The sequence below is a fragment of the Pseudorca crassidens genome, chromosome 15 (genome assembly GCF_039906515.1).
Source record: "Pseudorca crassidens isolate mPseCra1 chromosome 15, mPseCra1.hap1, whole genome shotgun sequence".
Lineage (NCBI taxonomy): Eukaryota > Metazoa > Chordata > Mammalia > Artiodactyla > Delphinidae > Pseudorca > Pseudorca crassidens.
This window is the reverse complement of record NC_090310.1, coordinates 60,551,545-60,578,029: the sequence shown is the minus strand read 5'-3', so window position 1 is coordinate 60,578,029 and position 26,485 is coordinate 60,551,545. Positions and strand designations below refer to the sequence as shown.

Here is a 26,485-nt window from a genome sequence, read left to right as displayed (position 1 = left end):
GAAACTCAGATCTTTTGATCGCTAGTCCAGTGCTCTTTTCATACTGCATCGTGGTTGTGTTACTTATACAAGAATCATGCCTTAAGTTGAGGGAATGAATAAATGAATGAATGAATGAAAAGCAACAGTCCATCTTTATTCTTTCCAAGAAGAAGTTAGTTGCTGAAGTTCTAAGGGGATCTGTTTAGAAGACCAAGACACCAAAAGAGAGCTTCAAACCGTGGACTCTCGAGTCAGGCAGCAGCAGCTGCCCATGAGTTCTGGCCAGAAATTGCCTGCAGGCTGATTTTTTGCCCGTCCCTCACCACTGACAAGCCCCGGAGCCTCAGTTTTCCCTGTGAGCTGGGGATGATATGTGAATTAGGGGCAAACATGGCCTGTTAAGGAAAGCACTGTTAAATTCATATACCGCTTGATACCCCTAGGGGGATCATTGTCACAATTATCATCCAAATCACCCAGAAAGACAGAAAATCCTCTTGAAGGAGGCTCCCTGGCTTCCTTCCGTGTCTCCTTATCTTGTCCCCTGAACTCTGCACGTCACTCTCTGTGCTGATTTCTTTGGGGTTTTTTTCCTGCCCAGATCAATGCCAATGATGACTATGGTGTGGTTTCTGGGAACTGGAGTGGTAACTACGTAGGTGGCCAGGACCCGAGGAACTGGAATGGCAGCGTGGAGATCCTCAAGCGGTGGCAAAGTTCTGGCTTCAGGCCAGTCCGATACGGCCAGTGCTGGGTCTTCGCTGGGACCCTCAACACAGGTACTCTGAGTGTGATGTGCCTTTCCTGGGTGGGCAGCAGTGGGGTACCCCAAGATACCACCTCCACTGCACCCCAAGTCCTCAGACTGCCCTTGACTTGCAGCGCTGCGGTGTTTGGGGATTCCCTCCCGAGTTATCACCAACTTCAACTCAGCTCATGACACAGACGAAAACCTCAGCGTGGATGTGTACTATGACCCCAGAGGACAGCCCATCGACAAAGGCAGTGACAGCGTATGGTGAGTGTCTGACCCTTTCTGAGCACCACATCTGAGCAGCTTCTCCCCAGCTCTCCCCAGCTCCTGGGACCCAGCTCCAAACAGGAGTTAGGAGGCAAGTACCATGTCAACATATGGTTTAGAGTGGAAATGCTATCCCTTCTTGACCTTTTGGCTAAGATCAAGTGTAAAATGAAAATGCTGAATCTAGCAAGAATCTTGCAAGACCCGAAACAGCTCTTCTCAGAGTTCTGCAAAATCTGATGGTCTACTTTATCTCGCCGCCAGATGAAGGCTGTTATACCAGTGCAAGATATGATTCCTGGGCTCTTCCCTGAATTTGTAGCGCCCACTGGACCCCATGCTACTTTAGAAGATAAACACTGAAACTATTGATTTTCTGGTAATAAATATAGACTTATGTCACTTCAGGCAACCCATATGACTTCTGGGTTTTCTTAGAGAAAAGCGACACATTTTCTCTTATGCATATATACTTGCTGTGTATCATGGTTGATAGAATAACATGTTAGCTTATTCTGGATTCCAACTGAACAAAAAGGAGCTTTCTATGTAACTGGGCATATGTATTTCTAACCATAAATATGCTATGTGCACACGAATCTATCCACACACATATGTATGTAATATATAATAAATGCCAACTGGAAGTAAGTTATCTAAAACTTATAGACATATATTCATAACTTTGTATAGCTGCATATATACATAAAATAGATATTGTTACAGCTATTTAAGATTAAACCATATGCCAAGTTATTACCAGATGGCAACTGAAAATAATTATGTCTATATCTGTATATACACATAGATATCTAGGTGTCTATGTATATAAAGTACTACATGCATATGTCAATAATCCATTGTTTGAATCCATTTCAAAGGCTATACACACACATCATCCCTCACATGCATATACTTGTCTAGATAACCTGATAACAGATGCCATCTTATTTCCAGATGTTCAACTTTGAAATGGTCTATAAAAAAATTCTTTATTACTTATTATTCCCAGAATAAGTAGATCCAACTTTACTGAAATGTACTCAGGGTAACTAATAAAGTCAAAGCAATAGTAAAATGAACAGAAAAAGCTTTTAAAACAAATAAACAACACCCCACACCAATAATGGCACTGGGTAGTGTAAGCAGCCCCTCCCCTCTGAAGGGAGGGAGGAGTATGAATTCACTCAAGGTCACATGGATTCTAGGGTTTAATGGGGCAGAGAAAGCTTATTTCAGAGGTTCTTTCTTAACCTGCCCGTACACAACGTTTCTCTCTAGTGGCACGGCTACTTACAGAGAGGTTTTTTTCCCAGCTTCTCATAAATGAAGGTCTTTTCTTCTGCCTATTTTTTTCTTTTGTTACTGTGTCCAAAATCCCATTGTAACCTGTTCTGATCCTTGGGGCAATGACAGTCCTGACTTTGGCTTCCTTCACAAAAGGAGATGCTTGGTTCAACAAGTGACTGATTTGGGGAAGGGGAGGTCCCCTTTGGCATAACCCTTCTGTGATCATCCTGCACACTAGCAACTGCAGAGAGACCAGAATGTTTAAGGCTCAGTCCCTCCACTGAGAGCATATCTGGTGCTGCTAGGAGATAAGGAGTGGGGAGGCCATTAGTAGAAGCTATTTAGCAATGTGGGATGGTGTGGGGTATGCCAGGTGCATGATTCAGACAGTAAGCACTGTGGGAACTCAGGGAGGGAGCCATCAAGGAAGACTTCCTGGGAACAGGAAGGTGGGGCCTTTAAGCTGAATTTGTAATTAGTCCTGAGATCTCTTGGTTCCTGGTTCATGCTACCACTCCACATTAGCTTCATAATTCATTCCAAATATAATCACCTTGGGGCAAGTCTGGGCCTGTGGAGACATTCCAGGGTGTCTCCACTGTCATTTCTCTTGGCCTCATTGCAGGGTATTGGGCCCTAAAGCTGTGATTTTTCCTGGGAGTCTCATCCCCCCTCATCAGAACCGTCCTCAGAAAGCAGTGAGAGCTGTGAGTCCCTCCCCACCCTCCTCCCTACCAGCTGTGGGTGGGGAACCGGCACTGGGTGGTGTGCACACAGGGAATCCTGAGCCCTAGTTCCAGCCCCACTACCATCTGGCTCTAGAACTTGTGAAAGCCACTTCATGTTTCTGGTCCCCAGTTTCCCCAGCAGTGAAATATAAAGGTTGGCCTGAAACTAGATGTTCACTTAAGTCTTTAATTATTTTATTCTCTGCAGCTTCAGTTTGCCCCACTTTTTATGTAAGAGCTACCCCTCCCAAGGGAGCTATTGCATCCCTTCAACATGGTTCCCACCGGGGGGTAGTGGGGGAGCTATCCCACGAGTCATTTTCTGCATAGAGTGGGATTCCTAACCTATTATTAAAAGGACAGTTTGGGTTTGAACAGAAATCCTTCCAACTGAATCTTTGTATGTTGTAAATGTTAAAAATTTTTAGAACCTTGTCCAGATTTGCTTAAAGTAATAGAATGTAAGGATCAAGTGAGGTTAAGCATCTGAAAGTGCTTAATAATAATACCAGCAGCAACTAATAATTTGCTGAGCGATTGTTGTGTTCCAGGTAATGTTCTGAGTGCTTGCATGTACTCTTCAGAAACAATGAAGTAGGCACTATTATGAACACCGCATTTTACAGTTGAGGAACCTGAGACACAGAGTCATTCACCCAAGGGCAGGTAACTAGAAAATGGTGGAGCTGGGATTTGAACCCAGGCGGCTTTGTAAACTATGAAGCACCAGAGAGATGCCAAAGAATGTTATCACTATTCCTGACTGATGTTTGAGAATTCAGACCGCTTACTTTGAGATTTTCCAGAAAAGGAGTGGCTGGACACCAACCAGGTGGAAAAGCTGGGTTCTTAGGTTCACACTTAGGCAGCAAACGCAACTTTTCTATGATACTAGATGCTGTCTCAGCAGCTCAGTGGGGAGAAACAATTTGCCCAAAGTCAAACTGAAATAGCATCCAAGTTGGAGGTGGACCTAGGTGTCTGTCAACATGACTCTCCCCAGTCAAAGAACATTAGAGCTGGAAGGGATCTTAGAGATCCCTTTGTTTGTACGGGTTAGGATTAGGGGACGGTTTAGGGTAAGGCTTCGGGTAAGGGTTAGGCTTAGGGTTAGGGAACGGGGACGGTTTAGGGTACAGATTAGGGTATGAAAACGGTTTAGGCTGAGCGTACGTGTGAGGGCACGAGTTAGTGTTAGCGTATGGGTTAGGATTAGGGGACGAGTTAGGGTTAGGATTAGGGTTAGGGTTAGGAGACAGGGACGGTTTAGGGGACAGGTTAGGGTACGACAACGGTTTAGGTTGAGCGTACGTCTGAGGTCATGGGTTAGTGTTATCGTACGGGTTAGGATTAGGGGACGGGATAGAGTAAGGCTTTGGGTAACCTTTGGGAAACCTTTGTTTCCCATCTGTAAAATGAAGGGCTAGGTCGGGGACCTCAAAAATTTCTTCTAGATCCTTCTTTTTTTTTGTTGTTTTTGTTTTTTTTTAACATCTTTATTGGAGTATAATTGCTTTACAATGGTGTGTTAATTTCTGCTTTATAACAAAGTGAATCAGTCATACATAAACATACGTTCCCATATGTCTTCCCTCTTGCGTCTCCCTCCCTCCCACCCTCCCTATCCCACCCCTCCAGGCTGTCACAAAGCACCGAGCCAATATCCCTGTGCCATGCGGCTGCTTCCCACTAGCTATCTACCTTACTACGTTTGTTAGTGTGTATATGTCCATGACTCTCTCTCGCCCTGTCACAGCTCACCCTTCCTCCTCCGCATAACCTCAGGTCCGTTCTCTAGGAGGTCTGCGTCTTTATTCCTGCTTTACCCCTAGGTTCTTCATGACATTTTTTTTCTTAAATTCCATATATATGTGTTAGCATACGGTATTTGTCTTTTTCTTTCTGACTTACTTCACTCTGTATGACAGACTCTAGGTCTATCCACCTCATTACAAATAGCTCAATTTCGTTTCTTTTTATGGCTGAGTAATATTCCATTGTATATATGTGTCACATCTTCTTTATCCATTCATCCGATGATGGGCACTTAGGTTGTTTCCATCTCCGGGCTATTGTAAATAGAGCTGCAATGAACATTTTGGTACATGACTCTTTTTGAATTTTGGTTTTCTCAGGGTATATGCCCAGTAGTGGCATTGCTGGGTCATATAGTAGTTCTATTTGTAGTTTTTTAAGGAACCTCCATACTGTTCTCCATAGTGGCTGAAGCAATTCACATTCCCACCAGCAGTGCAAGAGTGTTCCCTTTTCTCCACACCCTCTCCAGCATTTATTGTTTCTAGATTTTTTGATGATGGCCATTCTGACTGGTGTGAGATGATATCTCATTGTAGTTTTGATTTGCATTTCTCTAATGTAGATCCTTCTTTGAATCACATTACAGGATCCAGTGGGGTCCATTTTCTTCTAAGCCATTCTGCTCATGACAGTGGTTGGGCTTAAAAGGCACAAGGCTCTGGAGTTTTCACTTCTTTGGAGTCAGGACACTCTGGGGGAAGCTTCTTTAATATGGTTCCCTTCTACACCACTATAAAGGAGGTTTCTGAGACCTGCAACCAAATGATTTGGAACAGTTCGGCCAAGGTTATCTTTACCTTGGCACTTCTGGCTCATTTTCTTATTTCATTCAACTTGATTCCCCAGTTTCTCGAGTCACAGACTTGACTCTATTTGTAGCCTTTTATAGAGCTCCGAGGTGGAAGGCAGATGGAGATTTCCCGGCCCTGTGGTCAGGGAGGTGGCGTCGGTCAGTTCTGGAGAAGAGCTGTCAGAACCCATACCCCCCACTCGAGCCCTGGCTCCTAATGCGTCTCTCCATGGCCACCAGCCTCCACTAATACTTAGCTAGTCCCCAACGTACCTGGAGTAGCTTGCTCAGACCCACAGCAAGGAAACCAAGGCTGCAAGAGTGTCCAGGTTCCACAACAATTCAATTCAGTGAGCATGGTGTAAGTACTGCATGCCAGACCCTGCACTGGGCACAGGGCACCAAGAGGAGTGAGATACAGGAATCTCGCTAGAGGAGTTCCTAGCTGCATGAGAAGCTGGGTGATTACTGAGCAGAAGTCAAATAACTGAATCATGCAAGATGCAGAGATAGCACAGAGGTAAGGTTGGCACCCTCTGAGTATGTTAGGAAAAGATTTTCTGAAGGAGGTGGTATCTGAACTGCATTTGGAAGGACAAATAGGCAGAATGGGTAGGGATTTGGGTCACTTTCTAGAGAGGGTCTCCTGACCCCGTGAATTCAAAGGTTAGCATAACTCAGTTGCTGTCTCTATGGGCGGTGGTTTATAAACTTCAAAGGTCGCATTAGAACTGATTTGAGTGGAGGGAGCTGGGAGGGCAGGAAATCTGCATCTTTTTAAATAAATGCCTCAGTCTCTCCTTTTCCTAAATTCCTACTCCTGAAACACTCAAGACAGGAGCAGAGCCCAAGGTTGGGAGGTGGGAAAGTATGTGGCACACAGCCAGAAACAAACCCGATGGTGCATTTGAAAGGCACATACATCCCAAGTAGCTGTGAGCAAAGTGCTGGCTTTCAAATGATGGAGGGACCAGGATGAACTTTTATCTGCTTTGTCTTAAATTCCTGCCTTGCAAATAAGTATTCAAACATAGCTACTTACCAATCTGTCTTAACCAACCCGCCCTTCTCTGGGGCTCTCTGCCAGGAATGAGATGAATGTGAAACATGGTGTTCTCCCTGTTTCCTCATCCTCTCTTTCTCCTTTCACCCTTCTAGGGTCATCTTCCCACACTCCTCTTACTTTCCTGGGTGAATTCTAACTGATCTTAAGGACCCAATCAAAAAGGCATTTTGTGGGGCTGCCTGGAGATAATTTTTATGATGACTTTTTTTTCACAGTCATAGGAAATCTCAGAAATATGTAAAGTAGTTTTCTATCCAATCTTTTCTTTATTAGTTGTTGTTTTTATAGAATTGGGATCATACATTTTACAAAGGCATGGGTAAAAGACGGAGCATATGATAGACACATCCCACTTTTCTCCACACCTGGAAACCAACCACTTCATAGTTTTAAATCGTGTGCTTTTGACTAAACATGGTATTATGAACATTTTCACAATGTCATTAAGTAATCTTCAAAAAATAAGATTTTAAAAGTATCATATTCCATTGAATGGTTAAACCATTATCTCTTTTCCTGCTATAAACTATCTCCTATTCCCTATGTTACCTATCCCCATTTTTTCCTACTGTAAATAACACAGTAACGAGCATTGTTATATGTAAATCTTGAGCATGTCTGTGATTAGTCCCATAAGAAAGATTCCTAGTAATGGTATATACTGGGTTAAAGGGAATGGACATTTTAAAATCATCTAGTGCTGTAGCCTTCCAGAAATTTTGTAATGACCTATGTTTCTTTTTTTTTTTTTTTTGAATTTTATTTTATTTTATTTTTTATACAGCAAGTTCTTATTAGTTATCTATTTTATACATGTTAGTGTATATATGTCAATCTCAATCTCCCAATTCATCCCCCCCACCCCATGCCCTGCTAAAGATGCACTAAACATTCTCTTTTTTTCACACACACACACTGTATTTTATTTTTATAAGAGATAAATAAACTGACACCAAGCATTGTAAATGGATGACCACAACAAAAGCAACAATGATTGCAATTACCAAACACGAAACACACTCATACTATGTCATAATATTGACATTCAGTCCAGTAATCCTCCACTGTAACAGCTCCTTTACTTTGCTGTGATAATTGATTTGTACATTTTTTGCCTCTGAGTCCTTGTGAGATTTTTTTTTTATTCAAACAGAAAGTCACAAAAATTATAATCATCCTCATCAGTTCACTCAGTCCCATGTAATTCATTTTTTTTTATCTTGATCTCTTGTTTTTGTATCCATTCAGCAAGGCTGTGTCTTTTGGTTGGAGCATTTAATCCATTCACATTTAAGGGGATTATCGATATGTGTGTTCCTATGACCATGTTCTTAATGTTTTGGGTTTGTTTTTGTACGTCCTTTTCTTCTCTTGTGTTTCCCACTTAGAGAAGTTCCTTTAGCATTTGTTGTAGAGCTGGTTTGGTGGTGCTGAATTCTCTTAGCTTTTGCTTGTCTGTAAAGCTTTTGATTTCTCCATGGAATCTGAATGAGATCCTTGCCCAGTGGAGTAATCTTGGTTGTAGGTTCTTCCCTTTCATCACTTGAAGTATATCATGCCACTCCCTTCTGGCTTGTAGAGTTCCTGCTGAGAAATCAGTTGTTAACCTTCTGGGAGTTCCCTTGTATGTTTTATGTCATTTTTCCCTTGTTGCTTTCAATAATTTTTCTTTGTCTTTAATTTTTGCCAATTTGATTACTATGTGTCTCAGTGTGTTTCTCCTTGGGTTTATCCTGTATGGGACTCGCTGAGCTTCCTTGACTTGGGTGGCTATTTCCTTTCCCATGTTAGGGAAGTTTTCGACTATAATCTCTTCAAATATTTTCTCTGGTCCTTTCTCTCTCTCTTCTCCTTCTGGGACCCCTATAATGCGAATGTTGCTGCATTTAATATTGTCTCAGAGGTCTCTTAGGCTGTCTTCATTTCTTTTCATTCTTTTTTCTTTAGTCTGTTCCACAGCAGTGAATTCCACCATTCTGTCTTCCAGGTCACCTATCCGTTCTTCTGCCTCAGTTATTCTGCTATTGATTCCTTCTAGTGTAGTTTTCATTTCAGTTATTGTATTGTTCCTCTCTGTTTGTTTGTTGTTTAATTCTTCTAGATCTTTGTTGTGCAGTTTCTTGCATCTTCTCGATCTTTGCTTCCATTCTTTTTCCAAGGTCCTGGATTATCTTCATTATCATTATTCTGAATTCTTTTTCTTGAAGGTTGCCTATCTCCACTTCATTTAGTTGTTTTTCTGGGGTTTTATCTTGTTCCTTCACCTGGTATATAGCCCTCTGCTTTTTCATCTTGTCTATCTCTCTGTGAATGGGGTTTTTGTTCCACAGGCTGCAGGACTGTGGTTCTTCTTGCTTCTGCTGTCTGCCCTCTGGTGGATGAGGCTATCAAGAGGCTTGATGGGAGGGACTGGTGGTGGGTAGAGCTGACTGTTGCTCTGGTGGGCAGAGCTCAGTAAAACTTTAATGCACTTGACTGTTGATGGGTGGGGCTGGGTTCCCTCCCTGTTGGTTGTTTGGCCTGAGGCCACCCAACACTGGAGCCTACCTGGGCTCTTTGATGGGGCTAATGACAGACTCTGAGAGGGCTCACGCCGAGGAGTACTTCCCAGAATTTCTGCTGCCAGTGTCCTTGTCCCCATGGTGAAACAGAGCCACCCCCTGCCTCTGCAGGGGACTCTCCAACACTAGCAGGTAGGTCTGGGTCAGTCTCCACCGGGGTCACTGCTCCTTCCCCTGGGTCCCGATATGCACACTACTTTGTGTGTGCCCTCCAAGAGTGGAGTCTCTGTTTCCCCCAGTCCTGTTGAAGTCCTGCAATCAATTCCCACTCGGCTTCAAAGTCTGATTCTCTAGGAATTCCTCCTCCCGTTGCCGGACCCCCAGGTTGGGAAGCCTGACGTGGGGCTCAGAACCTTCACTTCAGTGGGTGGACTTCTGTGCTATAAGTGTTCACCAGTCTATGAGTCACCCACCCACCAGTTATGGGATTTGATTTTACTGTGATTGATTGTGACCCTCCTACCATTTCATTGTGGCTTCTCCTTTGTCTTTGGATGTGGGTGTCTTTTTTGGTGAGTTCCAGTGTCTTCCTGTCAATGATTGTCCAGCAGCTAGTTGTGATTCTGGTGTTCTGGCAAGAGGGAGTTTGACCTGTGTTTCTTTACAGTACTGACAGTATGTGCTCTTCCTACTCATATCATTGGTTGGTATTATTTATCATTGTCTGTTTGTTTACCTCTTATGGTCTTATTCCTTCTGTCTTGTTTTGGAGCTGACTTTGTAACTCTCCCCTTGTTCTCTGAAGGATGTAGCAGGGTCACAGTGCACCTGATCAGTACTTAGGGAGCACTTCTAACTCCTGACAACTGTATAGTGTAGAACTCCCAATCTGGTCCCCATAGGAAGCCTTGCAGGTTTCATTTTACAGCATGCAAAACAAAAACAATCTTTTCCTGATTATAAAACACTAAAAAAATAAATTAGTGAGAGTAATAGTAATATAGCTACCCAAAGAAAAACACTAACAACATTTTGAGGTAGATCCTTCCAGACATTTCATTCTGTTTTTGTGCATTGAGTGTTAATTACCCAAATGAGACCAAGTTAACTAGTCTATTTCATAATTTTTAATATCCTTCTTGTCAATAAATTAAAATTTAGAGGGACAGTATAGTTTAGTAGTTAAAAGCATGGACCCTGCAGCCCTCTGCCTGGGTTAAAATCCCACTCTGCCTATTTACTCACTTTGAGACCTTGAACAAGTCACTTAACTTCTTCTCTGTGCCTCAGTTTCTAGAACTGTCAAAAGGAGATAATAATTATTCCTATCTTATATGAGCATTGTGAAGATTAAATGAGCTACTATATAAGACAGAAAACTTAATAATATGCTGTGTTGACACAACTGTATTAGCTATTAGTGTTTATATAATATACATATTTTTAAATATCTATTTATTTTGTAAATATAGAATTACAGAAGTAATAAGTAATTTTCATTATAGAATATGAAAACATTACAGAAATAAATAATGTGCAACTTAGTTCATATGCACCAAAATCTGTCCATGTGCACAATATATACACCAAACCATTATTTAAACTGTGGTTATCTAAGATAATAGAATTATGGGGGACTAACTTTCACTGCTTTTTTTAATGTATAATTTTCTAAATCGAAATAGTTTCATCTTATTAATATGTTTTTTATAAGCTTCTACATATACACACTATTTTGTCATTTTTTTTCTTACTTGGTCGTATAAGTTAGACATCTTCCATGTCAGTGCTAGATTAATTTTCCGCATTCTTTTGGACAACTGCGCGATATTCTCCTGCATGGCTATGCCACAATTTATCTGACCAATTCCTTATTGATAAATTTTTCCTCCATTATTTTTGCTATTACAAACAATGCTTCAGTGAACATCTTTCCATGTACATCTATGTGCACTAATGTGAGGGTTTTTATAGGAGAAATTCCTAGAAGTGGAACTACTGGCTCAGTGAGTATATAGGTTTTTAAAGGTATTTCAAACTCATTGCCAAATTGCCCTTGACAAATGTCATACCAATTTAAACTCCCACCAGCAGTGTATAATACTGCTTGTTTTCCCACACAATGATGAGTATCACACAACAATGTGTATCATCCTATGCTTTCATCTTTGTCAGTCTAATAAGTGTAATGGTATTTCTTTGTCGTTTTAATTTTCTTTTAATGGTGGTGAAGTTAAAACTATTTCCATATGTTCAGTGATCATTTGTGTTGCTTATGAAAATTGCCTGCTCATTGTCAATTATTGACATGTTTGACTTCCTCTTTTTTGTCTTTTTCTTTAACCTCTTTATTGGAGTATAACTGCTTTACAATGGTGTCTTAGTTTCTGCTTTATAACAAAGTGAATCAACTATACATGGACATATATCCCCATATCTCCTCCCTCTTGCGTCTCCCTCCCACCCTCCCTATCCCACCCCTCTAGGTGATCTTTTGTGTCTTATTGATTTGTAAGTACTTTATAATATTCATTATAGTAAATCTCTGTCTAGTATACATGTTGCATATATTTTCCCTGCTTAATGGATTTTTTTCAACGCTTTTTTCTCTCTTCTTCAAATTGGATAATTTCTACTGATCTGTCTTCAAGTTTGCTGACTCTTCCCTCTGTTTTCTCTATTCTGCTAGTAAGCCATCCATTGAATTATTTAATTCCAGATATTGGTCTTTTTCCCAGTTAAAATATTCCATTTGGTTCATTTTTTCATATTTTCTATTTTGCTGCTAAGAGGCCCCCTCTTTTCATTTGTTATGATCATATTTTCCTTTATTACACTGAGAATAGTTATCATAACAGCTTTAAAGTCTTTATCCAATAATGCCAACACCTGGATTATCTAAGGGTTAGTCCCTGTTGATTGTCTTTTACCTTGAGGACAAGCTACACTTTTCTGGTTCTTTGTATGTTGAGTAAATTTGGATTGTCTCCTGGACATTGGCTTCTTCTTGATTCTACATTTTGTCTTAGCAGTCTACCTGAGGTAGACTCAAACTGCAAATTCTATCTCACCTATGGTGGGCAGCAGCCCAAATTTCAGTTCATTTTTTGAATTTTTAGCTGGACTACTTGTAGTTTGCCTCATATATGCCTAGCTCAGAGGTCACCCAGAAGCTTAGGCAGAGTTTATATACAAATCTGGGTCCCCCTTTCTGATCCTTTCCTTTCTAAGACTTCCCCTTCACTCTCTAGCAACCCTGGTTAACCCAGGCTCAGTTTCTTATCTCCCCAGGTCAGAAAGATGTAGGCTGTCTGTTGGAGTTTTTACTGCCCTGCACTTTACCTCAACTGCAACCTGTCCTTAGGGGCAAGGGCGCCAAAGTACAACTTGCTCCATGCTGGCCCCTTCCTAAAAGTTTTGGCACCCTCCCAAAATCCTCCTGCTTTCTTTACTCTCAGCTGTCTTTTGTATTTTTTTCCCCAGTTTATTGTTTTCTACAGAAAGGACTGTCTATTATGAGCTTATTCCCATGCTGGAAACAGAACTATAGTTTGTTTCTTTGTTTTTTTGGTATATGCGAGTTTAATATTTTTACCTAGTCACATTTATCATTCAGAAGTTGGTTCTCTGCTTAAAACTATCTTCTCCAACTCATGAGTATAACAAAATTTTTTTTCAAGTTGGATAGAACTTGAATTTATGTCAGACTTACTTACATTTTCTTCTAAGTTGGACTCAAAACTGCCAAGCCAATGTTTATGTAGTTGCTGTGGGATTCGAGAAGGGGAGAGTAGAGGGCAGAATCAAGAATGCATAAAGCTTTGGCTAACTGGTTATACCTGCTGAGGGAGAAGACAAATGACTGAGACATATAGATTGGGAGACAAGGGGCTGCCATGGATGAAGAACATTTTAAGACTGGTATATGTCATTCTTCAATCCGGACCTCAGCCCAAGGGCTTTGTGGCTCTTAGCCAGACCTGGCACTCTTGCTGCAGCCCCATTCATTTTCATCCCACACGAAATACAGTAGTGTCCCCCAACAGGATGCATAGGAGAAAGCTGTGTGGGTTTGCTTGCTGGATTCTGGCTCTAACCTAGATCTGTTCTGCTCCTCAGAAAGGCAGTAGAACATGGTGGTCAAGGACCTAGGTTTTGGAGTTAGGCATACCTGTGTCCAAACTTTGACTCTGGCATTGTTAGCTGCTTAACTTCTCTGAGCCTCAGTTTCCTCTTTTAAGAGATGTGCATAAAAATAGTACCCACTTAACAGTGCTGTGAGAATTTAAGTGCGACAATGCTTGCCAAGGTCTAGCACAATATCTGGCACAGAGTAAACTCGCTTGATGAGTATCAGGGTGCTGCACTGTCAGATCAGAGATGTGGTGTTTTGCCACTCCTCTGCTGTGTGGCCTTGGCCAAACTCTGTAGTCTGTGGTTCTGTCTGCAGGAATTTCCACGTCTGGAATGAAGGCTGGTTTGCACGGACTGACCTAAGCCCATCATACAGTGGATGGCAGGTTCTGGACGCCACCCCCCAGGAAAGGAGCCAAGGTAACCAACCCTCTGACGGCCCCCTTCTCTGGGTTTGGCTCTAAGTCATGACCTCTCGATTCTTTATAGTGGTGGACAGCGGCACAGCAAGGTCACCCAAATCCTCTCTACCTCCAGAGGGAAAGGAGGGATTAAAACAAAACTATTTGGAAAGTAGATTTCCCTCCTAACTTTCTTGGTTCAGGCTGCTATTAAAATGACTGCCATACCTGCACTCACATGGCTGCTGCAGAGGCCCTGGCACATGCCCTGCAGCAAGGGAAAGGAGCCGTCCCCTGCCAGCCATGATTCTCCTGCACCACCTCTGGTAGCCCATCCCTCCCAGCACAGAAAGCTTCCAGGTCCCCATTGCCTTGGGACTTAACCCAAATTCCCTGGCTCAGCTCCAGACCTCCGTGGTCACGGCCCCCATCACCTCTTTCACCTTCACACGTGTCCCCTGCCAGACCGAGCTCTCCACGCAGGCTGGCCCGGCCCCATCCCTGTGCTCCCACCTCTGGCCACTCTCCCATCAGAGCTTGGGTCTCAGGCTCTCCGGGAACCTTTCCCCTTCCCTCCCCTGACCTCCAGAGCATTCCTGTCCGTTACCCTCATTTTCAGTTGTTTCTTTCAAACTTAAAAAAAATCATAAAGGTCATATAGGCACATGGCTTAAAAAAAATTCAAATCATTCTAAAAGCACTTACAATGAAAATGAAGTCTTACTCCCTTCCCCAACTGCAGCGTCTCTACCAGAAGCAAAGAACGTTAGATTTGGGGAACTTGGGTGTGAGGAGGGTGACCTTCCAGATATTTTCTAGGCCACTATTCAACCTTTTCACTGCAACCCATTAGCAGCTATAAAATCAAGTTAATGTGTTGTGACCATCATTTTAAGAAATGAAATAGAATATCATGGAAAGGGGTGGGGAAAAGGAAAGGAAAAGAAAATATCAGGGTGCATTGGACATTAAGACTAAGAATTGTCCTGTGGAATTTTTGTTTCAGGGTCATATATGTGCCATGATGAATGATTTGCAGAGTAGAAAAGAGGCAGCCCTGAGCACAAGACAGCAAGACTTTCCCCTTTAGTAAACAGACTGAGGGCAGTGGGTCAGCACAAATTATGCACCCACAGAATACAGGATTGGGCCGTCTTCTGTGGAGGTGGAGTCTCACCAGAGCGCTATTGCAGAAGATAACAATAGCCCCGGAGTGTCCTGCTGAGTGCCCCAAGAAGGGGGCAGACTGTTGGGGTTGAAGGAGTTTGGCGGGGTAGAGGCAGGGGAGTTGGGTGGTCACGGGTGGCCCCCAGAGGAGCAGGCCATGGGGTGTACTGTTGCAGATGGGCCTGGGTTTGGCATGTATCCAACCTCTGCACCCTGGCCCCCAGGGGTGTTCCAGTGCGGCCCTGCTTCAGTCGTCGCTCTCCGAGAGGGTAATGTGGACTGGGACTACGACATGCCCTTCATCTTTGCTGAGGTTAATGCCGACCGCATCACATGGATCTACGATGCCTGGACCGGCGCCCTGAAGAAGAATTTCTCAAACACTCACACCATCGGCAAAAATATCAGTACCAAGGCGGTGGGCAGCAACTCTCGCATGGATGTCACTGAAAAGTACAAGTACCCAGAAGGTAGGAGGGGGTGTGGATGGGCTGTGCCACCCAGGGCTTAACGGTGGGAAGACAGCTCTGAGGTGGAGAAGGAAAAATTGCTCATACTCCTTCCGCATTGTCAGCCAATTCTGCCTGAATGGTAGGACTGCTCCCTGGCATCTAATGCCCAGCTCCCCAGACTGTTTCCCGTGGGAACAGAACCGTCATGAAAAGACACTGTACCACTGGCAATTGGCCATAGGACTCAGGCAGCTGCCAGTTCAGCTCATCTCCAGCTGTGTCCCTTTGCCAGTTACACAACTGGGATGACAGCCCCACGATTGAACATCACAGGGAGAAACATGGCCCCCACGAGAGACCCCCCCCGAGGACCTCTCAGTCAGCCCACTCCCCTAGCCTCTAAGAAACACAGGCAGGAAACATTCTCTGAAAAAAGAAATGGACAGTCCCCCAAGATGTGGGCACTGCTTCGTCTGCTTCAGAGGCCTCCCCAAAAGCCAGATGAGGTGGGCTTACACCATGAGGACAATGCCCGAGTCCCTGAAATCTTCAGCATCCACATGAGTGCTGGTCTCCCTAAAGTCACCTAGAAGCCTAGTTGCTACGAGGCCACCTTTAACACAAATTACATTTGTTGCTCTATTTAGGAAGTTGCTTTCAGAGTCAGAGACTTATCTCTTTGAGGAGTCTCAATAGTGACCAAAGTTCTACATTTGAAGGTGATGTTCATTTTTAGAAAGAGGCAAAAGTGAATTAATGCTTGCTCTAGCAGGCCAATCACTCCTTAATAGGGTCAACATGTCACTCTTTCTAAAATACTTGGAAATAGTTCTTTCAGCTGATCCTCACTGTTGGTTCTGAGGTGTCAAGAAAAGTGCTCTCATGAAGGTGCCCACGTGCCCCCAACGTGAACCCCACAGCTCCATACCCTGCTGACTGCTGTTGTTGGGTGCCATTTACAGAAGAGGAAAGCTGAGCAGGGGAGTGGGCTCCAAGCCCAGGTGGCTGAACCTCTGGGTGTGGTATTTGTGGCCATTTTGAGGCACGACTCTAGGGTGATGAGATTGGTGCCCTCAGTTGGACCCCAGTCCACCTATGTAGGCCATTCCCCCCAGCTGGGGTCAGATGGCCTTTCTCTCAGTCAGTAAACATGTACTGAGACCTCCCCAAGTGCCCACCCACGCTTGGCTCTGGGAGGCCAGGAAGCATCCCGCAGATGAGCCCCTGCCCCTGCAGAGCTCACAGGCCAGGGGGACAGGCCGGTGTGTGACAAGAATTCTCAACAGTGTCATGATGTAGAAACAAGAGTAGGGGCCAAGGAAAAGATAACCCCGGGCAGGAGGTGAACTCCATCCTACCCCTCATAACCGTGCAACCTCAAGCAGGATGCTTAGCCTCTCTGATCCCTCGTTTTCTCACCTGTAAAATGAGAAGAGCGAGGCCTATCTTCAGTGGGATTTAAATGAGCTAGTGTACAGAAAGTGCCAAGGGCAGTGCCCGGCACATAGTGAGGGCTTAATAAATAGTGATGATTTTTGTCAACTTGAACATCTGCAACCTCATTGGAATGACCTCCCAGAGGGACTTCTGAAGTGCACTGTTTACACGGTTGTGTGATTCTGTGGGGTTCCTTACCTGACTGTCACACCTTGATTCTGCTTCTTGGGGGCTCTGGCTGTCCCAGCCAAACCTCCTGAGAAATGGGAAGGGGCCACGGCCAGGTTGTGGGATCCCTGCAGGAGCCCTGGTGATGACCTAGCCCCTGTGGGACAGCAGGGCTGATCACACCGCCTGCTGTTGATCAGTCCTCCTTACCTAATGATTCCAGCTTGTGTCTGATGGCCCCAGGGAGGAAAAGCTCATAAAATGGGCTGCTAAGCATTGGCGCAACAGCAACACCAAGGGAGAAAACAGTAGCAGGAAGCTTGGTCTTGGGTAAGCCTGGCAGGTGACCTATGTAGCTATGTAGGCTCTGAGCCTCATTGTGCATAACACACCTGCTTCGAGGTTCTGGGCACAGAGGCTCAGCTCCCTGCACAGCCATCAGACCTGGGTGTGGACTTACAGCTCAGCTAGAGAATGGGAATGCACCAAAAGGAACCCAGCCCACCAGGAGCCATCAGCCTGGGTAACTGGGCTGCCTGTCTTCTTTTCAGTAAGCTGTGCAGGAGGAACTACTAGACTCAGGTCTCGATTTCTGGGGACTGGCCTTCTTTCTGCCCCTAATTCCCAGATTACCAGTCCCTTGGACCAGTCGCTCCTCCTCTTAGGGCCTTAACTCTAACAGTTGGCCTCTGGGGTCTCTGCCAGTTGTTACATGTAACTTATGGGAAAGACCTCACTAAATTGTAAAGTGCTTCTAATAAGTCATCTGACGCCTTAAAATTTCACAGGTTGGTTGTAAAGCGCTTCTAAGTAAGTCATCTGATGCCTTAAAATTTCACAGGTTGGTTGGGGAAGTTAGGGGGCGGGGGCAAAAGTATGGTCATTCTTTGTGTATCTTTGTCTGTGTTCCTGGAAGGACAATACCTTCTCCTTGATAGTGGGTCTATCTTCAGGTCAGGCAGGGAGCCTTATGTGCACTGTGTGGTCTACCCGGGCTCAGAGACTTGGAGTTGGCTCTTAGCATCCCAGGAGCCGTGATTTTTAGGCCATGATCTTGGCCATTCTCCAGGGACTGTTTATAGCATCACATTCAGCAGCACCCATGACCCAGGTCAGAACCAGAAACCCAACCTGTGGTTCAGCCTTTGTGTTTATGAAACCTGAACTCTCTCGACAATTTAAACTAGTCATAACCTGGAACCACAACAACTGTGGGAAGTTCTCGTCAACTGACATGGACAAAAGTTCCACTCTTCAATTCTCAAAGCATCTTTAGAAACAAAGCAGAATAACATGGTAAACTGGTTTGAAATTTTTTTCAATGAAGTTAACTCTAAATCATAACCATTTTTTCACTTATGAACTTATTGTAATCTTTTTTAGCTCAGTTTTTGTTATTTTTAAATTATCTGTTTTTTCTTTGTCTCACAAAGGACCATTTATCAAAAGAAAGAAAGAAGGAAGGAAGAGAGGAAGAGAGGAAGGAAGGAAGGGGGCGATCTAGCCTAATTAGCCTAAGCAAAATATCAAGCCATAGAGTAATTTTATGCACCTTTCCCTACATCTCCATGGAAATTTAGAGCTGATTGGAACAGCTGGGATGTGAGCCTCGTATTAAGGAGGATGAAATGGAGACCTGCAGAGGTCAGACACTTGCTTGAATCAGAATCGTTGGGCAAGCAGCAGAACCAGTGTTAGTTCCAGGCCACCCTTCCAAGCAGGACGCTGTCCTTTGTCCAGGTTGCCACCGCATCCCTGAGGTGCTTCTCTCTTTTCCCACCACACAGGTTCCAGCCAGGAAAGGCAAGTGTTTGAAAAGGCTTTGGGGAAACTTCAACCCTCCATGTCATTTCGCGCAACATCTGCAAGAGTCTTTAGTAGAGAGGAACGGGAGCCCAGCATCTCCGGGAAGTTCAAGATCACTGACATACTGACAGTGGGCAAAGAAGTCAACATGGCCCTGATGCTCAGAAACCTAACGGGTGATTCGAAGACAGTGACGGTGAACATGACAGCCTGGACCATCGTCTACAATGGCACACTTGTACACGAGGTGTGGAAGGAGTCCGTCACCCTGTCTCTGGGTCCCAATGGAGGTAACTCATCCTGTAGGTTGCTGGGGTACCATGCACCCAAGGTAGCTGGTATTCTCTTGGGATTGGAGAGTTCCTGTTGGAACCGAGTCAATTGATTAAGGAAGGAACAGCACGTGACCTCTGTGGTCAAGCCTGGGGTTTTGAAGTTTTGGAGGCTGCTATTATGGTGAATAGTGCAAGTCAGTGTGGTGCTAACCCGAATCCTTTTATGCCCTGGGGGAAGAAGGCGGGAGGCTTTGGCAGTTAATAGACACACTGCAAATACCCCTTACAGGTACATACCACATTGCCCAGTGGGCAGAGTACTTCCTTATATATTCGTAGGTACTATCACATTTGACCTTCTAAAAGGACAGATTTCAGTATTCCCTTTTACAGAGGTGGAAACTGAGGCTTGGAGAGATTGTGACTCGCTTAAGAGATTGTGTCATAGCTAGCAGGTGGCAATGCCAAGTCTTGGTCCTAGATTTCCTAATGCTAAATCCAGTGCCACCACCCATTTCCTAGGTTTTATTGCTGCCACCCCTCTCCCATACCAGCTGCCACCCTACCCCACCCCTCCCCACCACGCAATGAATCACTTTCTGAGTTTGACCCTAGAAGGGTTGCAATATACCACAAGGTCTTGAACCCTCTCCAATGTTCCCCCACAGTTGCCAATGGGTGCGTGGAATTTCTTGATTCCCAGCGACAGTGATAGGTTTTCTCGGAGGTCTGAGCCTCTGGGAGGAACCATGACTTTGTACTCCTGGGTAGCATAGACAGGAGGGGACCAAAGTAGAGGAGAGAGAGCCTGGGGCTGTGGAAGGATTAGAATGCAGGTGTGCCCACAGTGGCAAAATCCTTCAAGCTGTTATGAAAAGTCTGGACTTATACAAAGCAGATTGACAAGGGTGGGGTGGCTATTTGCTTCACATAAGGAACTAATAAAAACTGATTAATTACACAGCCCATCTTGAAGGAATTCTGTCTGCAGAGAAACTGCAATACCTCTGTATTACACCTGTCAGAAGGCAGCATCCCTAGCAACCTCTCTTCTGGCAGAATGTAGCAGAAATCTTCCCCATACCAAGAGCAACTGCCTGGCTCTTATTTACCTTCAAAGCTCAAGGGAAGAGCTATTTCTGTAGAGCAAAAATAATTTACGTGAGGTAATGCTTTCTAAAAATCCATACTTCTGCCAGAGGCAGCAGAGTGAAATGGGAAGGAGAGGAAGGAGGCAAGTGAAGTGGTTCTGGAGGCCTGACATCATCACCTACTTTCTGGGCGACACTGTTAAGTCCCCCTCTTTTGCTGAGCCTCAGCGTTCACTGTCCAAGAGGGCAGGACCAGCTGATGCAAGGGCCTGCGTCTCCACATTTGGGGCAGGCTAGGTAAGTCCCTCCAGTGCTGAAAGCAGAGACAGCTCCTTCCTCACAGACTTTCCTCAAGGGGTGTATGACCCTGTGGATGCGGGGGCCCCCCCAGACCACCCAACATGACTGCATAAGGGAGGGGGGAGTGCCCTGCACCCGCTGGAAGGGGAGGACCCTCGCTGCCTGCCCTGTGAGTCAGAGAGGGGCCTTGAAGCTTAGGGAGGAGCCAGATAAAGGGAGGAAAGCTGGGGAAGGCCTTTCCATCTGAGGGGACCTTGTGAGTCAAAGCTTGGAGGTGATAAGGTACCTATTTTGTCAAAAGGACAATGAGAAGCATGGGAGGGAACGTTCTTTTGAGGGGGAGAGTCACGAAGGGCCGTACTGAGGGGTCTGAACTTTATTCCTGAGGCAGCGAGGGGCCGTGGAAGATTTTTGAAGTGACGTGGAAGAAGAGTGACATGATTTGGGGGTGGGGGTGGAAGTGCTTCTAAAGCCTATCTTCCGGTGTGTGTGAGTGTCTTGGAAGCAGGGGAGACCAGAAGTGGGGAGGTGGTCCAGATGCTGTTGCCACAGAATCCCAGGCTACTGGATGACCGGGGAGGACCCAAGCGCTTATTTAGCCCTGGCTTCCCTTGCTAGTTATTACTGTGTTGTCATCATTACTGTTTTCGTCATTGGGCAATGAGTTAGTACTCGTATTCTTCCCCTGCCCCTTAGAAGGAAACTTGCCCTCCGATATTTTCCAGGACAGGGAGGAGGCTTCAGCCCCTATGAGCCCATCCAGCCAGAGTCCTGGGCTGCCCCTGGCCCCTGCTCTGCAGCCTGCACGGAGCAGACAGATGTTTCCCACAGGGCCTGGCAGGGAGGGCTCAGGCAAGCCTGGGCTGCAGATGATCCCAGCCAGCTCGCATCGACTTGGCTTGGCATCAGCTTCTAAGGTTTCGACCCCACTCCCTCTCACTCTGCTCCCTGGCTTCTCCTTCCAGAAATACAGCATCCTGTAAAGATCGCATATGCACTGTACGAGAAGTACCTGAAGGCAGACAACATGATCCGGGCCACAGCCGTGTGCGAGATCAGCGACGAGACCGAGGTGGTGGTGGAGAGGGACATCATCCTGGAAAACCCCACCCTGACCCTGGAGGTAAAGGGGTGCTGAAGGGGTGCCTCTCCAGCCAGCCCAGCCCTCCCAGACTACAGAGAAGGCCCTCCCCTGCTGATGGGCCCAGCTCAGCTCCAGCCTCTGCCAAATGGATCAGTCAAGAGTTCCAATCAGAGTAGCGCCCTTGGGACTTCCCTAGCGGTCCAGTGGTTAGGACTCAGAGCTTTTACTGCAGGGGGCACGGGTTCAATCCCTGGTCAGGGAACTAAGATCCTGCAAGCTGTGGGATGAGGCAAAAAAAAAAGTAGCCTCCTTGCTCCCTGTCTGACAATCTCCACAGGCACGTTGCCCTGTGGCTTCTTTGGTTGCAGCTCTAGACCCGCTGGGGATGCCAGCTGAGGATGGCCAGAGGGGCTCTTCAGCTCACTTGCTCTGGACATCTGCTGTGTCCTGGGCTGTGCCAGGCTTGGGAATCACAGGGGGCCACAAGGGGTGGGTCCTGACTGCAAGAAACCCACAGCCCAGCCCCTGGACACACTTGTAGAGCAAATCCGCAATGGTCAAAACTCATGTGCATCTCCCAACTCTAGACCCCAGAGGTACAGAATTGTGGACTCTTGGAGAACTAGTCTCAAGCTCCCATGTCCTGCCATTTCACATATCAGTAAACTGAGGCCCAGAGAGGAGAAGGGAATTTCCAATTACTGCCAGAGCCAGGGCTAGACCTCAGGCCCTTTCCAGGGCACCCAGCACACCCACAGCCAGCAACAGCATCTTCCCAGTGGTTGAGAATGAGGATGCCTCAGTTTTTGGCTGCAGGCTCTGCTCCCAGGCTCCCTCTCAGGAGCCCAGGCATCTGGGGGCTTGCAGGTTGGCGTGAGGCACTTGGGGCCATTCTGTTCCTTCCTCAGCACTGGGGCTGGAAGTATTTGGCTGACTCCAAGCCTGTCCCTGACCACGCCAACCCCAGCCCAGTGTGAAGGCTGCCAGAGCCAGACAGCACACATCTGAGGGGTGAGAGCCTGGCAGGGAAGGACAGGCAGACGAATGGGTCAGGAAGATGGGGTCTTCCCGTGGGATCCCACAGAGAGCTTCAGGGGTCCTTCCGAGGCTCCTCCCGAGTCTGCTGTACCATCTGCACCAGCGGTCTAGACAGAGATTGCCTTTTATTTTCCATCGCAGTGCCACTAGCCTCCCTAGCCCCAGATTTCTAGAGTACTTGTGGCTGCCCTAGCCCCACCCTCCCTAAGCTACACCCCAGCTTCAGAGGTTCCTAATGTCAGACAGAGGGCAGGGGGACCCAGGGCACCTGCTCCATGCAGCTAGCCTGCAATAGAGCTCTTTCATTGTCCTGGTTAGTCTAGACTGTTCTTCAGAATGGGGGGAGGGGGGTTGTCCATCACCTCCAGGGCCAGGGAGGGAGGGCCACCCCTGTTGTGGGCCCATCACACTGGTTGTGAAACAGCAACAGCCCCCCACATTGGGCAGGACTAGAACAGAGCTTCTGGGCTCCAGGCTCACCTTCTTTCCTGCCCGCCGAGTTTTCATCCTCAATCCATGATTGTCCCCTGAGTGTAGAAGCTTCTCCTGCTTCCCAGGACGTTTCCAAGAAACGCACCCCGTCCCTGTAGAATGACAGGCAGCAAGTGTTGTTTCCCACCCCTCAGGCTGCGAAATGAAACATTCTGCGTAAAAATTATCAGTGTTTAAATGAAGTTAGTTTTTCCCCCATTATATTCCCTTATCCAATATCCTCAAACCTGCTTATAGCTTTCTCTTGGATGCAGTACTTTTACTCTACATCTTTTAGACTTCCATATCAAATCAGCTTTGTCTTTCAAGAGAGTGTAACATCTTTTCAAAGGAAATCAGAATACACACAGCCTGGAAATATTCCATCAAAAACTTTCTTATTTAATCTTTTTAAAGGGCATCTGCTCTTTCTTCTTTGGGGCGTCTTGGTGTGAATTTGCTCTTATTGCAACCTCTCCTTACTTCAGCCTTCAGAGAATCAAGACAATCTCATCTTGATTGAATGAATCAATGCATAGCTCACTCAGAGCAGGGCACGCGGGTGATCTGTATGAAAAGAGAATAATTTGGGGAAAATCCTATTATCTTACTTGACGCTGATCGGGAGTAGGTATTGAAGACTTTAGAACCAGACCATACAATCTGAACTTTGTTCCAAAGGGTGATGTCCTTCACGTTGGCCCATGACCTACTGACAATCAGACACAGTCTTCTGGTGGCTCTTATCCTCTTCTTTGGGTGCATGCACAGATTTAGGTCAATAGGACGGGGTGGTAAGCAGCAATAAAGAAAAGAAAACAAATACACGAAAATCTCAAATTGAATATCAGCGTGAAGGATATGGCATCGTTTATGTACCCTCGTGTCCCAATGGCATAAAATTATGCTTCACTCTTCAAATCGTGTCATACACTTAAATGAGTTCCATGGGAGAAATTACGGTATAGATCATGGTCTCTAAAATGTTTCAATTATGCACAAATTATTAGCAGGCATTGCAGGGTCTAGCAAGAAGAGCAAATGGCTCTGGAACCAGAAAGGCCTCGGTTATTGCATCAACCTGAACTGCAGATTTATCACTGTAAAATGATTGCAGTGAGAATTGGTGGCAAGAAAAAAAAAAAACCAAATGAACAAAAAGTAGCGGCCTCTAACAGAGAAAAGAAATCCACCAGTCACCCAGTTTCGGTTTCTGTTTCCAAAACGCCTTCTTCTGCATCCATGATCTCATTTGGCCCTTGTAGCCCAGGGAGGGAGGAGGGGAGGGATCAGCCCTCTTTATCAGCGTGAGAGTCAAGGCCCTGGGAGACGACGTATCTGCCCAGGCTCGGCGGCTTATCAGCAGGAGCACAAGGTTTCATCTTTGGGAGCAAATAGTCCAGGGTGCTCCTCTGACCAGAAACCTAGGTTTCTCCAGCCCCTGATCAAGGACCCTGTGCAGACCACATGTGGCACGTCCTCGGAAGTGGCGGCTGCCCTTCCTGAGATGAACTAAGAAAGGGCCCGTGAACCTGGCTGGGAATTCAAGCCCTCTCAGCCGCTGCGATGTGCTGCTTCTCTTCCACGCCTGGGTGTCCTGTCTGTATCCTGGGGATGACAGCAATTTCCTAGGAACCCCCTGCATGGATGTCACTGGAACTTAGGAGGAATAAACCTCCTAAGGATCGTTATCCTCCCTACCTTTGTCCTCAGCAACATCCTCCCCATCACCAAGCCTCCGGCGCAGCCCCGTCGGCTCTCATCAAGGGCAGATGAAATGAACAGCCCAGCCCTGACTCTGTCAACCCCTCTCCCCACAGGTGCTGGACCAGGCCCGCGTGCAAAAGCCTGTGACTGTGCAGATTCTCTTCTCCAACCCGCTGGATGAGCTGGTGAAGGACTGCAAGCTGATAGCGGAGGGGAGCGGCCTGCTGCAGGGCACCCTCGAGATCGAGTGAGTCCCAGGCTGAGGGTCCAGTGTGGGATGGTGGGAGCGGGGGCAGAGGGGCCCTCTCCAGAGCCCGGGGCAGGGCAGACAGAACTCCTCTAGCCTCTGAACCTGGGAATCTGCACATAGGGATACACGTTTGCATTTGGTTTGGGGGTTCACCAAACTTGAACTCAAGGGAAGTCCACGTCACCAGAGCTTGGAGCTGGTCCTCATATTTGGGAGATCATGGGATCCACCCACTGCCCCTTCCCCTGCTGAGGGGTCCCAGAGCTGAAGGGGTTTGATGACCCAGGGTGGCAGCTAGAGGGAGCTGAAGGAGCAGTGACCTTGACCAGAGCAGAACTTGAGGCCTCACGCTGACTCCTGCCTTTCCCCATCAGCATGCCAAACCTGAGCCCCAGGGAGCAGTCCCAAGTGGATTTTGAGATCCTGCCCACCCGGAGTGGCACCAAGCAGCTCCTCGTCAACCTCTCCTGCAACAAGTTCTCCGCGATCAAGGGCATGCTGCCCATCAAAGTGGTCGAGTGAAGGGCCCAGGTGGCCCCATACAAACTGGGGAACAGGGAGCAGGCAGGGCTCACCTGTGGAGTGAGCCCCCTGCCCACCCACACTGTCCAGCCTGGGAAACTCACTCCGTCCCCCAAGGTGGCCTGGACTCGGACCTCCAGGCTCCAGCACACACCCCTCCCTTGCTCCCAGGCTGGGCTGGTTTCACCCTGGCCCGCAGCTTGATCACTTTTGCACGTTCCCCAAGCTTCTCCTCAACACCGCCCACTCTGTGAGCTCCATGACCCTGCTCAGCCCTTATACCCTCAGTGCTGTGGGCATGGAGCGACACCTGACCCAGCGGCTCTCCAAATGGATACAGGGGGAGAAGATGGTCTGGACTGTTTGCTGATCCCCAGCCTGCAGTTGGCACATTCCTGCTCCTCTCTTAGGCCACTGTGGAGGTGGGGGGGATGATGGTTAGCCATCTGTTGTAACACTCACAACCGCACCCTCAAAATAAATGTTAAAAAGAGCGCGATCACACAGCACTCACTTTACAGGACTGCTGCTTCAACTCAGGTGGTGGAGAAGGAGAGAGGGGGGCTGGGGCCATGTCCTTCTGGAGAACAGATGGCCTTGGGGAGGCCGTGCTCTCTATATTCCAGTGTCCAAGAAGAGTGGGCTTGTTCTGTGTGGCTCCAAGTGCAAAACTAGGGAGACGTTTCAAATCAGTTTAGGAAACCTCTCTAAGATGATGTCCAAAAAGAGATTGGCTGCCTTGGAGCAGGCAGGGAGCGCCTTGGAGGGAGCGCCTTGTCCAGGCAGGCTTCGGGCACTCTCTGTGTAGCCAGGCAAACTCTTCCAGGGTCTCTACAGGCGTCAGGGTGAGAAGGGACTTCAAAATCTTCACTGGAACCCTTTCACAGAGCAGGTGTGGGTGGTGGCCCAACCTCTGCTCACACTGCACTCGCCCCAACTTGTGCCACACTCCTTCTCTTGCAGCCAGAGCCCTGCTAACTCCACCA

At 46.5% G+C, this 26,485-nt stretch overlaps 1 protein-coding gene across 1 annotated transcript in view; it reads left to right on the top strand.

Moving 5' to 3' along the window:
* Window positions 1-26,005, top strand: part of TGM3 (transglutaminase 3) — a 43,322-nt gene extending 17,317 nt beyond the window's left edge. Inside the window, exons 6-13 of the mRNA XM_067707677.1 lie at window positions 584-761; window positions 865-1,000; window positions 13,647-13,750; window positions 15,123-15,368; window positions 18,743-19,051; window positions 21,393-21,550; window positions 24,841-24,974; window positions 25,352-26,005. Coding sequence (XP_067563778.1) covers window positions 584-761; window positions 865-1,000; window positions 13,647-13,750; window positions 15,123-15,368; window positions 18,743-19,051; window positions 21,393-21,550; window positions 24,841-24,974; window positions 25,352-25,499 — 1,413 coding nt within the window. The 3' untranslated portion in view covers window positions 25,500-26,005. The remainder of the gene's footprint in view (window positions 1-583; window positions 762-864; window positions 1,001-13,646; window positions 13,751-15,122; window positions 15,369-18,742; window positions 19,052-21,392; window positions 21,551-24,840; window positions 24,975-25,351) is intronic.
* The last annotated feature ends 480 nt before the right edge of the window (window positions 26,006-26,485 follow it).